At 36.0% G+C, this 22134-nt stretch overlaps 1 protein-coding gene across 32 annotated transcripts in view; it reads right to left on the bottom strand.

The window, feature by feature from the left end:
• NRCAM (neuronal cell adhesion molecule) overlaps positions 1 to 20656 on the bottom strand; it is a 68928-nt gene extending 48272 nt beyond the window's left edge. For 18 of the 32 annotated variants that reach the window (XM_061467755.1, XM_061467750.1, XM_061467751.1 and 15 more), the window contains exons 1-10: positions 20472 to 20656; positions 18145 to 18162; positions 15932 to 16037; positions 12814 to 13010; positions 11794 to 11916; positions 11247 to 11417; positions 10740 to 10796; positions 8562 to 8673; positions 6137 to 6321; positions 4590 to 4721 (exon numbers count right to left, since the gene is read on the bottom strand). In XM_061467755.1, coding sequence (XP_061323739.1) covers positions 4590 to 4721; positions 6137 to 6321; positions 8562 to 8673; positions 10740 to 10796; positions 11247 to 11417; positions 11794 to 11916; positions 12814 to 13010; positions 15932 to 16037; positions 18145 to 18162; positions 20472 to 20577 — 1207 coding nt within the window. In that variant the 5' untranslated portion in view covers positions 20578 to 20656. The remainder of the gene's footprint in view (positions 1 to 4589; positions 4722 to 6136; positions 6322 to 8561; positions 8674 to 10739; positions 10797 to 11246; positions 11418 to 11793; positions 11917 to 12813; positions 13011 to 15931; positions 16038 to 18144; positions 18163 to 20471) is intronic. The other 14 variants (XM_061467766.1, XM_061467759.1, XM_061467765.1 and 11 more) reach the window with 3 other exon arrangements.
• Positions 20657 to 22134: the final 1478 nt, after the last annotated feature.

Raw genomic sequence — 22134 nt, 5'->3', positions numbered from 1 at the left:
GAGTACTAACTGTTTCTATTCTATAGTGAAAAAGCTGATGTTATCTTCAGATGATTCCTCATGGCTGAAAACAAGCTGAAGAAGAAAGGGACAAAATGACTGCTCTTCCCTGTATCAAAGAGAACACATACATCTTTGGCATGTAAGAGCTAATTTTACCTAGATAAGTAAAATGTCACAGAAAAACATAATGAAGAATAATTTCTAATTAGAAAAGAGAAGAAATATTCACTAGTGTCTTTGGATGACTGCATCTTCTTTAGCAAGTCAAAGTTATGAATCAAAAGTAAGGAGTGCCACTATGCATGTATTCACAGCGACTACACGACTGTTGGAAAACAAATGTATTATAAAGTCTGTTGTTTAAGTGTTATAGTACTCAGTCACTTATTTCTTTAGTAAAGCTGAGCTATCATTTTGCATCAACAGCAGAATACGGGTTTCTGAGAAAAGCTGAGACAATTATTTAGTTTAGATTTTGTAATGGATGCACTTCTATTAGAAATAACTGAACTGTGGTCCAGGCAGATGCACAGCAAGCATACCTAATCAAGGTTAATCCTACGTATGAGGCTATCAGTGAGGACTCAGCATCGACACCTCCCCCACCGTCCCCCCAAAAAAAACAACGTTTGGCTGGAGACTGGGCTGATAAGTGGACAAAACTGCATAAATACAGCAGAAAATCTGACTACAAATCACCCACTTCATGTTATAAATACCTGTAGCCATCAGGGCCCATTGAGCTTTTCCTCCATAGCAGCTGACTGCACAACCATGATCTCCCCTTAAGCAGCGATTCCTCAAGGCTGAGAGACCCCTTGACTTACACCAGACACTGATGGATTGGTAAGTGACATTTTTTTTTTTCATGCATGTAACATTTAAGACACTTACAGCTTATGTGATCATCTTTGTATCTAATACTGACTTTAAATGTAATAAATAGCAGAGCACTGACTGCCAATCCATCACTACTTATTAAATATTATACATACCTAAATCTCCTGATTAGAACTCAATAAACTAGCTACTACATCAGATATGTCTAAGTGATCTCTGACTCTTCTGAGACAGATTTTTATACCAAATATTTGTTGTAGTTCTATTAATTTCATCCTTAAATTCCTAGGCCAGATGCACAGTTCCAACAAAATGACAAGCAGAAGCAGGGACTGAACTCCTCAGGGCATCAGAATCCAGCAGTTTCCCCCACCCTTCCATGTCTATGGTGTACTTGTGTGTGTACTCACAGAGAACATGATGGATGACAAATCTCTGAGCCAGGGATTATCAAGGCTTTTCAAGAAGGAAATCTAACGGCTAATGTTTCTCCTTAAATTCAATGTGATTACTAATGGAGACTAACTAAAACCTAAGATTCAATGTGAAATGTGGTATAAACAAGTAAAGAACATTCTGAAAGAAGTTAAATAGTGCCTTTCAGTGCACTACTTTGTATAAATCTGTGTATTTAATATTTAATAGCTCATCATGAACTATGAATCACTGAACCAACAAATTTGTCTTTTGTGCAGTATTTGCAATGCCTTTCTGAGGCCCAATTATGAAAAGTGCTTCCCCTTCCCAATTAATCTGGGTTGTTAGGTTCTTAAAAGTTGAGATACTTTATGCATGGTTTCCCTTTGTAAAACCATGCTGAATATCTAAGCAGTATAACACAATAGTTTAGGCAGTGGTATAAATAATGCAGATCTTGAGTGTTAATTGAAGCACAAGGCAAGACAGAGACATGGCCTGAACTTTCAGTTGTTACTTGCCAAAGTAATTCTAATTGACCTCAACGGGACTGTGCATCTGAGTTCAAATTACTCCTGTGAGTAAATACTAGCAGGTTAGGCCCTTACCACTCCACCGTGTCCGAAACAGTTTTCAGACACGCTGGAGTTTTTCTTACAAGCATTATTGTTGAAAAAGATTAATTAAAATACTTCAAAGAAACCCAAAATCTTCCTTCAGAAATATCTTTTTACTCTGATTAATCTGGAACAAAAAGAATTTTTTTTATAGGTGCTTAAGATACACATTTTTCTTTATTTTTTCCCTTTTCCCTATTGGTATTTAAGCCTCACCCTTTGACTGAGATATGGACAAATGGTTCAACATTCCCCCTTCCCTGTCTGACACTATTATGGAAAAACAAAACTGGAAGAATTAAGCATCTCCCAGTTGTGCTTTCCAACAGAAAATTAAAGTATTGCAAACAGATTACTGGGCCACAGGAGGCACACTGCGGGATATATGATGACAGCAGGGCTTTGAAATTCAAATGTAGCTCTCTTTCTCTGAAATCCTTCCATGGGTGTAGTTCTAGCAGCACTGCCCTGAAGCTGAAACAACTGCTTTAGTTTCCTTTTACGGTAATTTACTAATCATTCAGCTGGAAGAAGAGGGCCTCAATTCTATAATTTGGTAACAAGTGAACAAAAAGGCACACTGTACTTGGTAGTTTCCAGACCAGCTTTTGATAACTCAGAATAATACAACATCACAAGAATCTTATGAACTGCACTTTCTGCGATCGTAATACTTCTTTCTTAGATGCCCTGACAGATTCTTTGTACTGGAACCAATTCAATCAACTTGCAGTTAAATACTGAAGGTGATAAAACTTCATCTTCCTTCAGCAGTGAAAGTGGCCTTTAACATAAGGCTGAGGTATTTACTTATTTCTTGGTTTTATTTTTTTTCCTCTACTGAGGTCGAGTGAGTAATTTAATTAAAGTCACTTAATTTTTACTGAGCTCCTTTCAATAAGACTCTGAGCTGATTCCTCATGGAAGACCAACCAACATATGCAGCCCTTGTATGCAGGAAATTTGGTGGCATCCAGCAGCTGCTTCTGAAAACTTTCTATTCCTTAATGTTTTACTGCTATCCTGCAAGAATGCAGAACACATCATTGCTTTTATGGAAAATGTACCAGTCTGTCATTTGAATAGCATGTCCTACAGCTTTGACAAGGCAGCAGTGTGAGGCAAAGGTGAATCTTATGTCTAGGTGAAAATGACTTTACTAGTCAGGAAGCCTGAAAAGAAGTTATACTATCAGGACAGCAGAACAAAAGTCTCCTCAAAACAAACCAAAAAAGCAAAAGGTAAGTATGTAGAAAATAGTAAGGAAGTTGAGACCACCAAAAAGCCAGACAGGAAAGAGCATGACATGTACCAAGCTTCAATTATAAGGCAGGCATTGTATATATTTACATACAATGTTTATAGAACAAAATAAAATTGATATTTTCCTGCAATACAACTGTTTATGAGGTGGTTAATGTCAGCTTATGGAATTTATTTAAGTAATTTAACCAAAGATCTCAATTTACATTTAATTAGGATTCCTGAAACAGGTTCCTTGCTGAGTATTTCTATCCATTTCCTGATATATCCTTTTTTTCTTCCCAAAGTTGAATATTTTTCTTTCCAGTTAATTTTAACCTCTCTTGTATCCCAAATACTTTGAATATATCTAATGAGGATTCTCGATTACCTGTTGCTTTCTCCTAGATTCTCACTGTACAGAATTTTTCTCCATGTCCCAAATTCTGTGATGTTGACTTCATCAACAAACTTAAATATCTGCTGAAACTCCTTAAAGTTACACTGTCATACTTTCAATAGGTCAGCACTGACCAGTATTTTAGAGCACATTATCTCTCATGAGTCAATAGGGCACATTGTCTCTTTTTATATTATCATTTTGAAAGAGGAAGGATAAAGGTAGAAGAACCAAGTGTGATTTTATGGTACAGGATATGTAGACTGCAAAAACAACTGACCAGACACTGTAGTGTCCTCCAGCAAGTTTTTCTCAAGTAAAGTTGTGCTATATGCGCGGTTATCCTGTGTCTGTCCTACAGCATTGCCAGTCATAACACTGCAGCAATTACGTGACTCAACCAGCAATTCAGGGTTTCTTTTCTTACCCATGCACACAGAAACAGCTGTTTCACTGCCACAGGGGTTCCTTTTCTTTGACACCTACTTGGCACAAGCTGTTTGCCAAGCACTTGCTGACACATTCATTCCTTTCTCCTGCTGCTGCTTTTTAGTGCTGAAGCCTGAAAGTCTCAAATACACTCCAAGCTGCAAATCCTGCAGAAGTGCTCTGTGCATCCACAGATATGAAAACTTAACTTTTTATGCTACCTTTACGATTCCTAGGCAAAGTTAGTGTTGCAGGGGGGCAGCAAAGGACAGATCTAACAAACATGACTGCCATGGCAACACAGTGGTAAAACTTACATCCCAGCAATAGCCCTGTAAAAGAGGCATAGCAGTGCTATGTTAGTATGGCCCCATCTCCACAAGGATACTACCAGCTGAACACTAGACAGAATAACCAGGAGTACAGTCACAGATTTTCGTGTGCTCAAGCACATTAGAAGCACATTTTGTTGTTCCACTTTTACGAACCACAGTATTTTTATCACCTCATTTATAATTTAGCATTACCTGTCAGGCAAGAAACTACTCAAATACACAGTCTTCATTTATATTTGAAAAAAACACCCTGATATTCCTCATATTCTCTGACTCATTCTCCTGTAAAGCAATTAAGGATCTTACTTGCTATGGGAACGCCATTTGCCAACCAGCTTATACTAGGCTTGGGGTTGCCATTAGCTCTGCAGATCAATGTCCCATCTTCTCCAGGAGACAAGACTAAGTTTCGGGGTGCTGTTATCCAGTATGGGGCAGCTGGGGTTAGGAAGAGAAACATAGCAATTATTTTTCAAAATTATATACAGAAAATCACAAGGCACAGTCATGGTAACTAAAGGTAATTCAAACAATGCAAGTATAGAAATAGACTTGCAGTTAAACTGTTAATTCCTTTTTTAATATGTATATACATATGGGTTACTCAATGATTAACTAGTAGATTGTACTTTGGCTAAACTGAGCCACCGGCTACCCACTCCATTAAAATTCTGAGATAATCAACAAGATGTTCTTTGTTTCATTTAGGGCTGCCTGCTTTGAATCTAATTTGCCTTTCTTACAGAAAGCAGAATTTATCTGAGTACGGCATCTGCAGAGACTAGAGTGGTCTTTTGATTAATTTCAGAGATATCCATGCTCACAGAAGTTAAGCTGTTAAAAATTAATTCAGGTTTTATTACATGCCAAAAGTGAAATTTAGAAATGGTAAGATACTCGGTCTCGCTGAATTCAATGGGTGATTGCAGTGGGGTCAGATGTTTACCTGAGACAGCTGAAAACATACAAGGATCACAATGAATGGAACACTGTCCTTATCAAAAGATACTATGTCTCCATCTATTTTGCAATAAATAACCACAAATAGCATATGTTATCACATCTTGCAATTAAATTTCAGATTTTGGATTGATGGACAGATGCAAACAGAAAATTAAACTTCTGCTCTTAAAAGGAGGTTGAATGTGATCATCAAATGATGCTGATCTACAACAAAATAAATGGCTATTTAGCATGCAAAATAAGCACTACAGCTGATTATTTCAATGACTAATTAGCTGTCATTCCAATCTTTTTTTTCACGGCATTCAAAACATACTTACAAATCCTATTTGGACAACCATACTATGTTTTAGTACTAGTACGACATCAACATGGTCAAAAAATGATTAAGATAGAAAATTGGAAATGTCAAACAGGAGAGGAAAAGGAAGAAAAATATAAAATAATAAGATAATAGTAAATAAGAAGAGAAAGAATCTGGGCTATATGAATGGAGAGCAGAAAAGATAGATAAAATAAGGAGATGAAGAAGTAAGATGGGGGAAGATATAAAACAGAAGAAAGAAGCAGTCTAATAACAGATAATCAAAGGATCAAAAATAAATGTAGCACTGGTATAAATTAAAATGATTTTACTACTGTCACTGTACAATCTCAGTTTAGCCTGATGCTTTGTGAAATGACATATTAAAAAAAAAGAAAAAGATATTAAACATTGTAATGTCCTTCCAGTGCTAGAATTCAGTTGGTTTAATGATGATTTCCTCAGGGTTTGGGCTTTTTTTTCCATTATCATTCTTCCTTTCAATTATATTTTATCTTAGAAAGCTTAATTCAATCTCACATTCTGGACACTGAAAGTACTACATTAAGGATTAATTCAGTATTACCTTTCACAGTTACTGAAATGACATGATGAGCAGAACCTAATGTATTTCTTGCTATACATTTGTAGTTTCCAGAGTCAGCTTCTGAAACATCAGTAATCTTGAGAGTTTTCTTAAAGTTTTCAAAAAAGGTTCTGTTGGCTGGCAGCTCCCCACCCTCTTTAATCCAGCGGATTACTGGTGTGGGTCTGGAGAAGCAAACGCACAGAGTAAATTTAGGAGCTTGAGAAATGGAACATGTGAGTTCAATTCATTAATGTTTTGAACATATGCTTTACAAATAACTATTTTAAGAGCCTTTACCCAGATTCTGGGACATGTCCAGCAAATGTGCAAAATGTGCCAGCATTTGTCTCTAGGAAATGACAAGTGTCACTAACATTGTCAATGGCCATCTGTTCATAGGCTTCATAATTATTGAATACATTTGTGTGCTGATCAGTCTAAAAACCCTGATGGTTAATAAATGAAGTGTATTTCAAATCTTTCTGCACTTATACTATTAAATCGATGCTCATGGTGCTTTAAAAGATAGCCTCTAGATAATGACAAGTTTATAATTGTCCTTTGTGTGAGCAATTTCCTAATGCTTCATGATTGTCATAAGTTTTACAGCAGAGCTGTAAGGAGATAGAAATATTTCCTACAAGGAATCAGGAATAAAAGGTCAGCGCAGAGTCAAGTATAGCTTCTTGTCAATGAACCATGCCTAAATCTTGGCTATGCCTCATGTTGTCCACTGAACTTGGAAGTCAGCCAAATACACGGATATATTTCCAAAATGACAAGAAATTACAAGGTGTTGCTTACTGAGTAGAATATCTTATCTCAAATAGTAATGAATCAAGACAAATATTCCCTTAGTAGTCTAGTATCAGTTACTTTGTAGCAGAGACACCTAGCAAAATTGACTTCTAATTATGGTATCAGTAATTAGGCACAGTTGTTTTAAACAAAATCTGAACCTGGCCTTGTGTGGACAACTATGTAACCTTCCCTCATTGAATTGTTTTTTTCAGAAAACTACATGACAGCTAAAGGCACAAAGACATATAATGTATAATACTCTCCCCCGTTTTTATTCAGCCATTTTATTGGAGTTTGGATCACTGAATACTTGTATTTCAGAGTTGTCAAAAAGCATGCAACTATACTGCAGAGGAAGATTACCTGACCTGATGCTGCTGCTCCCACTCCTAGGTGTAGTTTTGCCAGTGGTGCTCATGCAGACACCTGAGCAGACCACAGCTGTCACAGAAACACTGCACTGATGCTTGTATAAAGCTATGCCAAGCTGTGCATGAGCGTGCCCTATGGAGCTTAGGCAAGTGAACATGTGCATGATGCTGTGCTGCATCATTTATGATTATTGGCTACCTCAAAGCACTCTGCATTATATGCTTCTGTGCATTGTAAACATGTTTACAGTGTTTAAACTTCTACTTCTGCAAGACCCAATCTATTGGGTTCCTACTTCTGCAAGACCCAATCTATTCTCAGGTTTCTTCCTGACAATGAAACTTAATTAATTCATAAAGTTAAATTGGTCTTTAGTAATTTTCTACCTGCACAATAATGAGCAGAAGCAAACTTGAATTACATTGAAAAAATAAGTACCAATTAAACTCAATTACAATGAGAAACTGGATGTAACAAACTAAAGGTATGTTCTAACAGCTCCTATCTAGCTGATCTACTCTGTAATTATTAGCATAAGACTAGCAGACTCTTATCAATTTTTATATAATCTGAGAACCTAAGAATTGTAAATATAGGAAAAACCACCCCAGAGGTTTTATTCCTGAGTGCAATTCTGCAGATCTGTGTCCAAGTTTACCCCATGGCATTTCACACAATCAAAGAATAGTTAGGGTTAGGAAAGGACCTTAAGATCATCTAGTTCCAACCCCCTGCCATGGGCAGGGACACCTCACACTAAACCATGTCACCCAAGACTCCGTCCAGCCTGGCCGTGAACACTCCCAGGGATGAAGCATTTATCACTTCTTTGGGCAACCCATTCCAGTGCCTCACCACCCTCACAGGAAAGAATTTCTTCCTTATATCTAACCTAAACTCCCCTGTTTAAGTTTGAACCCATTCCCCCTTGTCTTATCACTGCAATCCCTCATGAAGGGTCCCTCTCCAGCATCCTTGTGTCCTTTAGAAAAAACAGTGGTACAACCTGAAACCCCATATCCTGGGGATAAGAGAAGGCAGAGGCCATACTTATGTCCATAGTCAGTTCTAAAATCTGCTCATGCCCAAGTAAGTGGTGGACACCCTTTAAAGAGCTCTTTCCATTTTACAATTCTGCTTCTTTGAAATATGTAAGCTTATACAATAGTAACTTTTTAAACATCTCTGAAATGTTTCCCACTGTTTCTGTATTTTTATTTAGAAAAACATTGCCTAAAAGGTAACTCACAATCCAGCTGCAATGCACTCCAACAGAAGCACATTTCCTCTGAGTTCCACTTTGGTACTTGTGCTACCTGTTGGTGTTAACAGAACCGGCTGCCTCTCTGTAACTGGCCTCGCTGAAACAAGAAAAAATAAAACAATTCTTTTCTAAATATAATTTTAACACTGATCAAGTACATACATCCATTCTCACACTGTGGACAGAGGTTTTGTTCCACATTGGCCATTTAATTAAAAATCATTGTGTTACACAACTACACAGCTTGACAAATTAGTTTTTTGACAGACATATCTCAGCCTGTTAAATGCTACAATTTTCAACTTACACACAAAAAATGTTATTAAAGATTGAAGCAATTGATACATAGGTTTTTCCTAGGCAACTATGCAGCCTTAATCCTAAGCAGCCTCCATTCACTTCAGCAGAAATAATATGGAAAATAAGAGGTCACTGACGGAAGTGACAGTGCAAGACTGAAAGTTACCAAAAATTTCTGGGCTTTCATTGAAACACAAATAAAGCAAAGTTATTGTATTCTGAAATAGAAACCAAGCTGATAAAAGCTACAGTTGACTTTGTAATATGCTTTGTTCAATATTTTCTAGGCAATGTGAAGTGCCTTTTCAGAAGTCAAGCCTTGTATTCTCCTCCTGCCATATATTAACTTCAAGCTGTTCCTCAGACTGGTAATAAAGAACCATTGATTAGCCCACAAGAAATAACCACAGTAAACAGACAGCTATAAATATAAGACCCATTTCTGACATCATACTCTGTTGGCTTTTGAAATATTATGGTATTTCATGTGCCTACATGGAAGTCACAATAAGAGTGCTATCTATAGTAATAGAGTGCTTTCTGTAAATATCCTAGTGTTCTTTTATATCTATTTTAAACTATAGGATTAAATCGCTCTAAACTGCAGTAGCAGTCTGAATCTTTACAGTAAATTAATGCATTCTTTAAAAAATGTGATCAGAAACATAAACTCTTGTTTATTAGGGTACAAGATTTACTGCCAGATTAACATAAATACAACTTTAATGCCATACGTGCTATGAATTTCTTAAAAACCAGAATACAAACAACTTAAAGATGGGAGAAAAGGGTGGTCTAGAGTCAAGATCACAGTTGATAGTCACAGGCAGTAACTAATCCACCCAGTTTCAGCACTGCCAAGAACCGCTGACTCATTTTGCATGTCTACAAAAATTCAGAAGAATTACTTCTGGTATTTCTGAGTTGTGAGACAACTGAATGGTGTTTTCCTCACTAACTGTAGCTAATGTATCGTTCTGTGTTCAGGTACATAGCTCTTGTTTGCTCCCAAATGACATCTTGTTTTTATGCAGAGAATTAAAACATTCTGTGCCCCTGAGTTATGATTTAATATGCACAAAGCCTCATTTGACAAGGAAAAAGACAAAAATAGAACAAATATCATGTATTTCTACCTATCTCACATAATATCAAGTGGAGAGGCTAGAACCTCAAGTGTTACAGTATCAGTGTTGCTCCAAAGTCAGCCTCATTAAACATACATACACCTGTTTGGAAGGGTTTAATTCACAATATACAAAAGACCACTCAACAGAGATTAATGTAAAAATCAGCTTAAACATCAGACAAACAAAACTCATCTTTTCCCTAAGAAGTTATTTATGCAGAGAGTATTAAAGTGTTTAGATTTTAATTAATTCCAGTTTTACACTCATGAAACATGTTAAAAGTGAATGGTACATTCAATCAGCTGTTAAATGTGAACTGCATCTGTTAAATGCTTAGTTGTTGTTATTATTATTATTATGCAGCATGTGATATTGAATAGTCCTAGTGATAATGAACACATTTACTATGTAAATTGGAGGACAAAGAAGCAGCACAGTACAGAAGAAATCAAATAGGCAATTTTTAAAAACTGCCCCAGTGGGAAAGGACTCATTTTTTGCAACAGTTTATATTTTTTATGAGCCATACATTAAAATAACATTGAAACATTAAATACTTGTATGGATCATACTGTGCAGTCCCTTTCTAAAGTACGTATTATCACCAGCACTAATAGATACCTTTATTAGAAACACAAAAAGGAGCAAAAGGTTAAGTAGCCACGGAGGTGAAGTTAATTAACTAAATGCTACTGTGAAACAAGGAGTATCAGTGGGGACCAGTGTAACTCACCACCATAAATATCAGTGTCACTCAAATTAGCAGCTATAGTGTCATTCAATGAATCCACTGAAATAAACAAAATATCGTGAAGAATGCATACAGGAGGGATAAATCAAAGTACTGGGAATCAAAAGGTGATGATATGGCCACGGTGAGTTAATCAAATGATTGATTAATTTGTTTCAATAGTTACAGTAATCATAGTAACTTGATATTCTTGGATATGAAAACCATCTGAAAATTGTTATTTTCCTTATACTGTATTGTTTCAAAAATTCAAATCTTACAAAACATTGTTTTAAAAGACAAAGCCTTATAAAGGGAAAAAAAAATTACAGCTTTTAAAACGAATTATATGTCAGGAAAACTGGAGATTACTTTTTACGATTATACAGTAACGTAATTTCTTATTCAGAGTTAAAATGACAAAATTCCCTAGCATAACATTACTTCAATTTGGCAAATAACTTGACGATTCTGGATAAATATCATGTAATTAGGTAATGCAATACCTACTTGAAAAGACTTTTACAGAAATGGGTTGTTTCTGCTGTATAGTTTGTGTATGATTAAATCTTGCATAGCAGATATAGTCCTCCCGGGTGTCTTCTGGTTGTACATTAGAAAAATAAAGGTCTCCATTTAGACCTTGGGAAACTCTCTCACTTTGAGGCAGCCTTTGGAAAGCTAAGGGAAAACAAGAACATGCTTATCTCAATTATAATACACATTCCATCATTATGATCTGCAGACTCCTCATTTGCTCGATTACACTGTTTGTGGGTTTGTAAATACAGACCCTTCCAAGTTTCCTCTCAAGCTCCCTTGTCTTCCCATTCTTCTCCAGCAGGTTAATCTACAGCTTACATTAAGAACTCTAGCTGCTTTTGGCTTCATGCTTTTGGACTGCCTGTCTGCTTATTCCTTTGTTTCTACAGAAATGAAAATTCTCTGAATTTTAACCTAGAGGCAAGACCCATCATCAGTGGTCCTGGTATGCAATGATAAACTGTGTAGAAAAACTGCAAAAAGTGAACTAATTTTGCATAAAAACCAAACTCACCATTGTCCATCCAAAATATTATAGGTGGTGGTAAGCCAACAGGAGGTCTGCAGTGCAGTACTAGTGAATCACCTTCTCGAACCTGATTTGGTTCTAGTTTCTCTTTCGTCCACAAAGGGGATCCTACAGAAAGTCATTTTAACACACATAAAAACTAGGGATTGATAAAAATTCCAGAATCTAAGGAAAAAATGTACCTAATATTCCAGAAAACCAGAGGAAATTCATGCATCAGAATGTTGAGTCTGATCATGCTTACTGAAGATTTAATTTTTGCTGGTTTTTGTTTTTTTCTTGGAAGAAAAGCAGGGTTTCTTTAAAACAAGTTGTACAGCAATGATTTCCTGAAAGTATTATCAATGGATTAAAATTATTTTGGCTACCCTATAAAGATTCTGTAATAGTATTAGTTTTAACTACAATAATGGGGGGGAGAAAAAAAAAAGCAATGCACTAAATTAGAAATAAAAAAAGATAACCTTCATGAAACAGTATTATACACACATTTTTATTGAACATGTGAGAACAGCACATTTTAAGCCGAGAAGCTTGAAAAACTGATCTGAGATAAAAAGCTGTAGAAACAGTCTACCATTAATCACATTTTTTTAGCTTTATCTTCCTTTTGGTCCCAATCTGTTCTGCATTAAAGCTATTATTAAAACTGTGGAACAAATTCAACAGAAAGAGAATACAAATTGTCCTCCCTAGTTACCTGCATTAAGGATTTATACTTTTTATTCTAATTGTAGAATCGTATACATAACCCAACTTTAGATATGGTAAGTATTCCAGACATACAAAAAAAAAATCAGGAAAGCATTTTGGTTATGAAATTTTCTAAGGAATACTGAAGAGAACATGCAATACCTTATTAAATCTGAATATCACAAACTATACAATACTAACATGTTGATGATTAAACTTTTAACACAGAGGAAAAAACAGGCAAAAAAAAAAAAAAGGAAAATGAGGAATCCAAAGTGTTTCACATTTTATGAACATAAAAGTTTCACTTACTAGAGGGCCTTATTACAATATTGTTGGAAATGGCTGCTCCTCGTTCATTCCTTGCTGTACACTGGTATACTCCTTCATATGCTTCTGCCTTCCCACCATTCATAATATTTATGACAAGGGTCCCTGAATTTGGTTTCATTGTTACCTGTGCATCTTTATCTATATCAAAATGAGTTCCATTGCGTGTCCAGGAGAAGCTAAAATATTAAAAACAAAAAGAAATTTTCTTCTTCAGTTTCCTTTTCCAGATTGTACGGACAGAAAGAAGAAAAAAGTAATTTTCAGTAATACACGGTATTTTTTCTTTAGCAGATAAGCAAGACCTGCTCCCAAACTAAATTAACTAATAAAGTAATAGAGCACTTTTTAATATCAGAAATCTGGCAATGCTTTGAGATAAAAGGCTTGGCTGAACTTGTTAACAGGAGCCATTTCAAAGGCAATATTAAAAAAAAAACATTAAAAAGATTCTGAAATTAATTGTATATGGAAAAGAACTGATTTTCTTTCTACTAAAGATGATACAGTAACATCTGCACGAACTGATATTGCTAAAGCTGCATTAGCATTTCCATTATAAAACCTATTGTTGAAAGGGTTTATAAACCTGCCTCTAAAAACTTGCTCTGGGCTGAAATGTGTCATCTTAGGCCCCAGCAGGAGACCATTTCTTTAATTGGTTTGGACATTTTAAAGTTATGCAAGTGAATTAAAGACTGTGGTAAGTTTGATTTCACTCCTCTAACACAAGCAACCGTGATTCTTTAAATTAAATTTAGCAGTCTGATAGCCCATAATTACCCTAGTAAATTTATACTGGTGTTACTCAAACCAAGAGATGCTTTGAAAAGTAGTCACTAAAAATTATGACTATTAGAACTCATTAAAAAAATATTTAAAAAGCAGTCTGCAGCTTAGACTGCTATAAACACCAGCTACTTACCTACGCTTTGTTAATGTGAAGTGCTGTGAAGTGCTGAACACTGACAGGTTCAAATGCTATGCACAGCAGTTTTCTTACTTGTTACAGTTCATCTTTGTAATCTTAAACACAAATGCTATATACACCTACAGGTTAGAATGCTTCCTAAAAGTAGAAACTTAGAATAAGATATTTTCCAGTACCTTACAAGTGACTCAAACTGTGCACTGACAACTATGATTTTATTTCTGCAGTAGGAGGGCAGCACTGGACATGCTATTTGCACCTTGTGGCAGGGATGAGCAGAAGAACTGGACCTGACCAGCAGCACTGCAACATACTGCAGTGTTTTGGGGAGGAATACCATGATAGTGAACCAATGGTCAACCTGCTCCTTATGACCTTGCAGGTGAAGCTGTGGAACATGGGGTTTCTGTAATCCTCTGCTACCAAGAACCCTGAAGGACAGAGAGAACTGTCATATAGCTCCAAATGAGAAGTGGCAAGTGTGGTACAAACACCTGAATTTGAGATAACATGAAAGTCAGAATCTTTGGTTCTCAAGCTACAGGTAGCAGCACCTCCATAAACCTTTATGCCAACTGCTTTCACCAATAAGAAGTTACCCAGTTTTAACTCTCTGGGCTGAGAAAGTTTATCTTCCATTTCAGAGCTTTGAAGCAGCTCAAATTCCAAGACACATTTGCAGGTCATCAAGACTGATGGATCAGAACTCTTATTATAATAATTATTATTAGTTATTATTGTTATAACTACAATAGTTATTATTGTAACTATTGACATATATTATTTGGGTGTCATATCTTTTAAAGAAGCAAAAATAAGCATGAGTTTATAAAATGCTTAAACCATGACAACTCATTAGAAAATTCTGCACTTAAATCCTGCCACTTCCTCTGTAGTAGGTGAACAAAGAGAGAGACAAGGTTTGATGGGGGAAGATGAAGTTGTACAGCCACGAGCCCTGGCACATGACTCAGGTAGGTCAGTCTCACAGACACTGCTCTTGTTCTCTCAGGTAAATGAAAAGGCATTCAAGAGAAACACCTGCAGAAGCAGTACAGTTGTCCCAAAGCGCACAATAATCATCTGATCCTTCAGGTCAACACCCAGACTCTTGAGACTGGCATTGTGCCTGCTAAATTAAAATGCTGCTAAACACAGCAGCTTTATGTAACTCTTGCCAGTAACAGAACACTAGAAAGTGTGACAGTATCATAGATAATATCCATTTCCACTCTGCTGCCCAGCACGATAATGACCGTGATTCAAAGAAAACCAAAGAAATAATGTAGAAAAGCCCCTGGTTATTCAGAAGAACTATATTTAATGAGCTCTGTCTGTGCCTGACTAAACAATTATAGACTGACCTTGCTAGTAAGTTGTAGCATAATACTCATAGCAAAAAGATGCACAATTCTCTTTATAGACTCTGACATCAGGAGTAGTCAACTAGTCAACTAATATCAGAATGTATCATAGCTACTACTCTTTTCAGTGCATGAAATCAGTATCTTGAAATGAGTAGTTTTCAAATATTTGAAGACACTGAAACAGGGCCTTAAAATGGAAGATGATGAGGAATCTGATCCATACACACAGTTACCATTTCTGCCAAACCAAAACTTACGCCTATTAAATACACTTGCTAAATCAAAGCTACCAATCATTAAAATTGATACACATTACATAACTTTGGACAAAAAGTTTATGTATTTCAAGACGAGGCTCCTAAAATGGAACTATTTACAAAACATTAGATTTTCTTTTATTAGTGTTATTCTCAATTTGTTCAGTGTCCACTCTTCTTACACACTGCCTAACTCTGGAATATGATCCAGTTGTTATATGGCACACCTCTTAGTGCTTTCCATGGGCATTTAGCTGTCTGCTTATGTAATAATCCAGTATTTTATTTTTTTTTTTAGAGCTTTGAGGAGAAAAAAGAATAATACAGTTGCTTGATGACTATAGAAAAATTTAAATTTCAAGTATGAAAAGAGTCAAATTTATGCCACTATCTGAGCTGTTTAAATTACAAAGATAGGAGTGCATGTTTATGCATGTTCAAACACATACATATGCATATACTTGTTAATATACAAAAGTTACATTACTTCCTCCTAGTCTTCCTATGCTGTTAGGCCAACAAAAGCAAAATAAAATGCTACTAACCTAGGAGGTGGCTTTCCTTTCGCTTCACACTGTATTACAATATTCTCTCGAGGGTCAACAATGTAATCTTTTGGAGACTGCTGAGTTATCGTAGGAGGTTGCGACACTTTGGTATGGAATACAAGAAACAGAGAGGAATTTAACAATATTTTCAAAGTACCAGTGAGACAGTTTCGCAAGCAGAGAAAGTAGAATTTCAATATTTCAATAAGCAACCAAATCATTGACAGAAGAGTGGGATTAAAGCATCCTATGTATTAGGAAGCGGAAGCCCTCTACTCTTGTAACTCAGCGTAGCTGTACTAACTTCCAACTGAGCTATGCTGATTTACAGCAGATGAAGATCTTTGCCAAAAGGTTTAGGGAATATCATTTCTATACATCAGTTTTCAACAGATTTTCACAAAAACAAAGGACACTTGAATTCTAAACCCAGCATATCCTGAATGAAGAATTGTGAGACATATATAAACACAAAATGTCTTTTACCACACAGAAGGAAAAAAATACATTGCTTTGTATTTCTAAACATTTCATATACTTCCAAATCTCTATGGATTTAAACTTTTCACACATTTATTGTGCTCAACATACTGAATTAATCTACAAAGCATGCTTTTAGAAGCTACTTTTCAGGAGTAAAATATGTGTTATAAATAAAAGACTCTGCAAAAGATGAAAAAAGTAGTAACTAATTTTTAATAGAGGGAACATGTAGGAAAAGGCTAATACTGATTCTCCTTAAAAAAACAACCAAACAAACAAAAAATACACACCAAAAAACACACACCAAAAAAAAACCCACCACCACCCCCAGCCAAAAATAACCCCAAACAAACAAACAAAAACCCCCAAACCCAAACAGAAATACAGTTAACCTTGTGAACTGCCCCAGGAAAAACAAACATTTAGTGTTTATGATTTATCAAGTTCTCTAGAATGAGTAGCACACAGCAGAATGTAATCACCTGACAAAGTAGTTGGTGCCTACCTATTTAATTTATAATCTGTTACCATTATCTGTGTCCGTTTTTGAGTCAAAACAAGCCTGTTTATAATATTAAGAAAGTGAGAAAGGTGTCTTCCTTAACATTATTCATCTGTTTATAGTTTAGTGTCATCTAAAGGAACCAGTTTAATAACATGCTTGTGAACATCCCTGTCTAAATACTGTAAACTGTCTGTCCAGCCATACCCTTTGCTAACACTTTTTGGTCATTTCTAGCCACTTTAGCAAAATATTTCAATTGCTACAGTAGCTGTATACTCATGCTTCACTTTAGCCAGTTAAAACTGTAAAACTGGGATTTTTATTTTAAGTCTTCCCTACCATTACACATCAAGTACTCTGTTGCACAGTAAGAGGTAGCTGCCTATAGAGCCCTAGCCGCAAAAAAAAAAACCCACAAAAATCAGATCATGGAATCACAGCAAGATATAGCAGCTAAGCAGAACAGAACAGGACATGTGGAGCTGGGTTTTGCTCCTTTTCCTCACTGGATAGATGAGAGTGTTTAAAAGAAGAAGGCTACATTTTTAAATGATGATAACTTTTTGTGTATTTCCTCAGTGAAGCATTTTGAAGACATTCTTTTTCTCTCTCAGAAGCAGTTCCTGGGGCCAGTACACCTCAGATGGTCACTTGGGAAAAGCAGGCACACCCTGAAAAGGGACATGACATGAATACTGCCCAACATATAGAATATCCCACCTGATGCACACCAAAGACCTGAAGCCTTCACTCCTGTGCTAAGCACTGCATGTAAAATTTACTAAATTAACCATGACACTAGAGTGGATTTAGGAAATCCCATAAAAGATGAGTTACAATGAAATAACTGTATCCACTATTCTTTAAGGATATAAAATTATCTCCAGCTTTGATATGTACAATAGTATATTAGTATATATATTCCAATTAATGTATTTTTAACAAATATATTTACTCCTGAAAGTAGTACTAAAACATAGCTCATGCTGATATTGAGTAAAGATCTTAATGTTCAGATAGCACACCATCAAAAATCACACAGTTAATTTGTTCAATTGGTTTATTTTCTGAACACTGCATGCACCAAGCATCTAGCTACAGCAAACCAAGTAATCAACAAAATGTCAGAATCACACATTTTTGGACTGCAAATTCAATTTGCAACACAATCAGTATTAATTTTCAGCAGCACACAGCCTAGTTTTTGTGGACAGGAACTTACATTCTTCTAGAAGTTTTGCTTTTATTCCCCCATCAGAATCAGCAGTTGAATGGACAAATGGAGATTAAAGAGAAACACTTGTTAGTTAAAAGAAAATTAGCATTTTTGAGAGGGAAGGTAAGTATCTCTGACAAGTACATTGGTCACCATTAAAAAGAAAACATTTAAAATATTTAGCACCGTAGCCCATGCAGCGATGCCTGAAATTCCAGCCACAATTTCTATTGAGTCAGATATTACTAAGATTATCTCAAAGTTCACAGTATGAGAAACTTTTCTGAAGTATTGACTTTTTAAGGGCAACCGTGGTATATGATTTTCACCTTGCAAGGACACTGATACTGAGGAGACAGCAAATCAGAATTAATGGAGGGCACTGCCCTCATGCTACAGTCAAAATCAATCCACCCATATGACCATATGGAAGAACAAAGCGAATGCTTCAGGCTAAAATTACAAAGATGAAAGCTTCTAATTCTACTCAACAGACATGCAATCCCTTTCGGTTTGAAAAATAACTAAAAAAAAAAAAGTCATTTTAGTTGTCACATCTTTATTGCTTAATTCAAATATTTTGCACAATTTCCTTCTCATCACTGTTTTAGAGCAAGTCAAACTGCTTTCTGTCAGCTGCACTGTCAGTTATTCTTTACCTACCTTGAGACACTGATGAGCATAGGAACTGCTAACTGGCATGAAACCTAAAGGTTCAGCTGATCAAGTATGTTCTCACCACCAGGCCTCTGTGCTGGGTATGTAGAGAAGACACACAGAAAACGTACGTCCTGCCTTGGTGGTGCTCTCCCTGAGCCCATTCTAACCATTATTTATGAAAACAGTAACATCATTATGGATGTAATTTCAGTCAATATGATTTTTGGCTAAAAAAAAGTATGTGATAGTATCAGACCTAATGAAGTTATTAAACATTATGCAGGAGGGAGCAAGTTAATCGAGAGTTAACATAACACATTTTTCTATACTGATGCATTTCTCATTAATTTAATCTGAAGTGTTGCTCTATGCAATAGATATTAGAGTGGTGCACGATTTGAATTTATTCCTGAACTACAAGATGGGTTTAAAACAGTGTTTCTAGCCTACAAAAATATTTACGAAGAAAAATTAAAACATTCAGTCATCAAATTTTTATATACCCTCTTTAAGCCACAGTTTATTGCTCTAAAGGCATTCACAACACAAGTCTGATGTTATTAACATATATTGATCTTGCTACAGAAATACAGGCGATTGGTTTGAGAAGCTTGTAAATACACACAGGGGAAAAAAAAAAACAAAACAGCTGCAATGTATGTCAATGATTATTAAATTTAAAACATGAGTTTATGGAAGGTAGGAAACTATGAAAAACATAGGGGTAAAGAAAGCCGTGCAGATTAGAATCATAGGCAAACTTACTGATTTATTAATCCATCAATTTAACACCAGCCCTAATGTTCTCGTATGGTAATTAGTTTAACAGATGAAGAGTCACTGTGAGGTGCAACACGGTTCACTGAATTCTGAAAATGTGATCATGCTTATCTCAAGAAGAAAATAACAACCTGAAGCATGAATAATTTAATAAAATTAGTTATCAGAGCTGCAAAATGCAGCAGTGACCATTGACCATTGCTTTCAACATGGCTGTGCTACCTTCAAGGTTCCCCACTAACACTGTCTTATATTAGACAAGAATTTTGAATCTTGGTATTTCCCCTTTCCTAGAAGTTTCCTCACTGGTTAATGCTAGAGTTCCATGCTCAGCACACATACTTTACTTAAAAGTTAGCTACATAACTGTTTTCAGGCACTGCTCAGGAAATCTAAGAGCCTAACTTACTCTTCTGGATCAAAAAGTAAGATGCTTCCAAGTGTCTGAATTTCAGGTATTTGATTCTTTTACTAGATCTCATATCAGCTCCTGGAAACCTCTTCTATGCAAATAAGGATGTTTGCATACAGCAACTAGGAATTACCCTGGGGTTTCAGCAAATAAAATCTTAATTTCCCAAATAATTAACATTTAACTGGGCTTCTCTGCCTTTCTTTGTTTCATCAAATAAAGAGTTCAATCAAGGCACATTGAAGTGAGAGTACCCATGAGAATCCTGTTAACCCTTCTCAAGTGAACAATGTAAGTAATTTTACGCACACAGTTTTTGAAAACATTCAATAAATTAGTATAATTATTCATAATCATAATATCCTGACTGAAGAGATACTCCATGTTCAGTTCCATGTTGGAGTTATCTTCATCCTCCAATGCAGAAATTATTTAACTAATCTTCCATTATTCTGCACTTACTTAGCAGGTTAATACTTACAGTCAAGAGGTACATCCAATGCAGAAATCATTTGGCACAGAAAGAGGACCAAGGAAGCTTTGCTTGCAGATATACTCTTCTTTTTCATCATGATTTTAGGCTGCATTGAGTAAATCACACTTGAAGAATGAAGTTCAACTTCATCAGACTAGGTAGCTTGGAATAGTTATGTGAATATAAGACAAGAAACCTGGCAAATAAAGAGAACAATAATACGTAGATACTATGGAAAGTTGAATGACCACATCTTAATAATACTATGAAATGCCAGCAGTCTACATACTATATCCAGGGATAATTGTTACACACCATGTGCTCTAACAAAATCCATTAAGTTCTCAGGACACCTAGATCATAACAACTCTCATAACCTCATTGAACGGAAATATAAATGCGTCTCCTAAGAAGTATAAAGTATCAAGTATAAAGCACCAAGTATAAAGTCCAGCTAGTTAAAAAAAACAGTATATACTAAAAGAAATAGTCCCCTGAAGTAGATATATGGGATTAACGCTCTGAATGCTCACCTAGTCTCTCTTTCAAATACCCTGCACGATTCTTGGAAAAGGTTATTTTAGGCATCTACTCCAATGAAAACATGTCTGACTACAAATCTGTTGAGTAAACTGCATGATCTTCTCCCTACTTTGGAACTCTTTCCAACAGAGAGCTGTAAATTGAATACAGAAGACTTCATGGACTGCCACACTTACATGCTAACTTATGAACTGCATAGGAACCTACGCTCCTATTCCTGAATTTCAGATTCCATCCAAAATATGCAACATAAAATACTTTGTCATTTCTAGCCTGAAACCAAAACCTAATTAACTGGCAACTCACTACAAACTCTCTTCTCCTTCTTTCCTGTGTGAATGGATGGTATAAATGAAACCAGAGAAATCTGGTTTTGAAATGTGCTGGATTTTCAGCTTCAACCAAGCATGAGAGATTGCATTAGCCAGTGCAGAATTATTCTGTCTCCCTCCTTAGTCCTACTGCATTTAGGACGAAGCTCTAACTTAGAAGAATGTTGAAGGAGTAAAATCTAGCTGCCTGCAAGCCCCATCATCATCATCAGTTACCTACAAAGAGCTATAAGAATACAGCCTTAGAAATCCAAACAGCACTTAATGCAATGCACTCTCAGTAAATGGACATCAGCTGAGGAAGCTCTCAAATGCCAGACTCATCAGAAAGTTCACAGTGATGAGCACTAATTTACCTTGAAGAGAGCACTTCCTCAGCTACCCCTGCAGATGTGCTAGCAAGACTTGCAAAGAAGCAGCTGTCTTACAAATGTTAAATAGTTATTTCTGTTTTCTGAAGTTAATCATTCTGTGCTAGGAATTTCCCTCAATCTTTAAGTTACAGAATAAATTATGTTTCTTAATTGCTGCTGTAAATGGTCTTTCTCTGAACAGAGGCTGCAACTGGAAACCAGAACCAGGTGTAGGTAGAACTCAACATCTCATCCTAACCTAGTGCATCAAACGCCCCGATTCTTACTGTCACTATCTATAACACGTTTGTTTCAAAATCAAAATAGCCCAGAGGGTTAAACTGCTAGAGATGGACTACTTCTTGGAACTCTTGGGAACTACTGACTGGGGTACTACATGAGAAGGCAAATTGCTTATTCACATTCAAAATTATCTATAGT

The sequence above is a fragment of the Pezoporus flaviventris genome, unplaced genomic scaffold, assembly GCF_033815535.1.
Source record: "Pezoporus flaviventris isolate CSIRO_AGI_PZ_B2104156 unplaced genomic scaffold, CSIRO_AGI_Pfla_v1 ptg000045l, whole genome shotgun sequence".
Classification (NCBI taxonomy): Eukaryota; Metazoa; Chordata; class Aves; order Psittaciformes; family Psittacidae; genus Pezoporus; species Pezoporus flaviventris.
The sequence above is the reverse complement of the archived record's forward strand: the minus strand, read 5'-3'. Positions and strand labels throughout refer to the sequence as shown.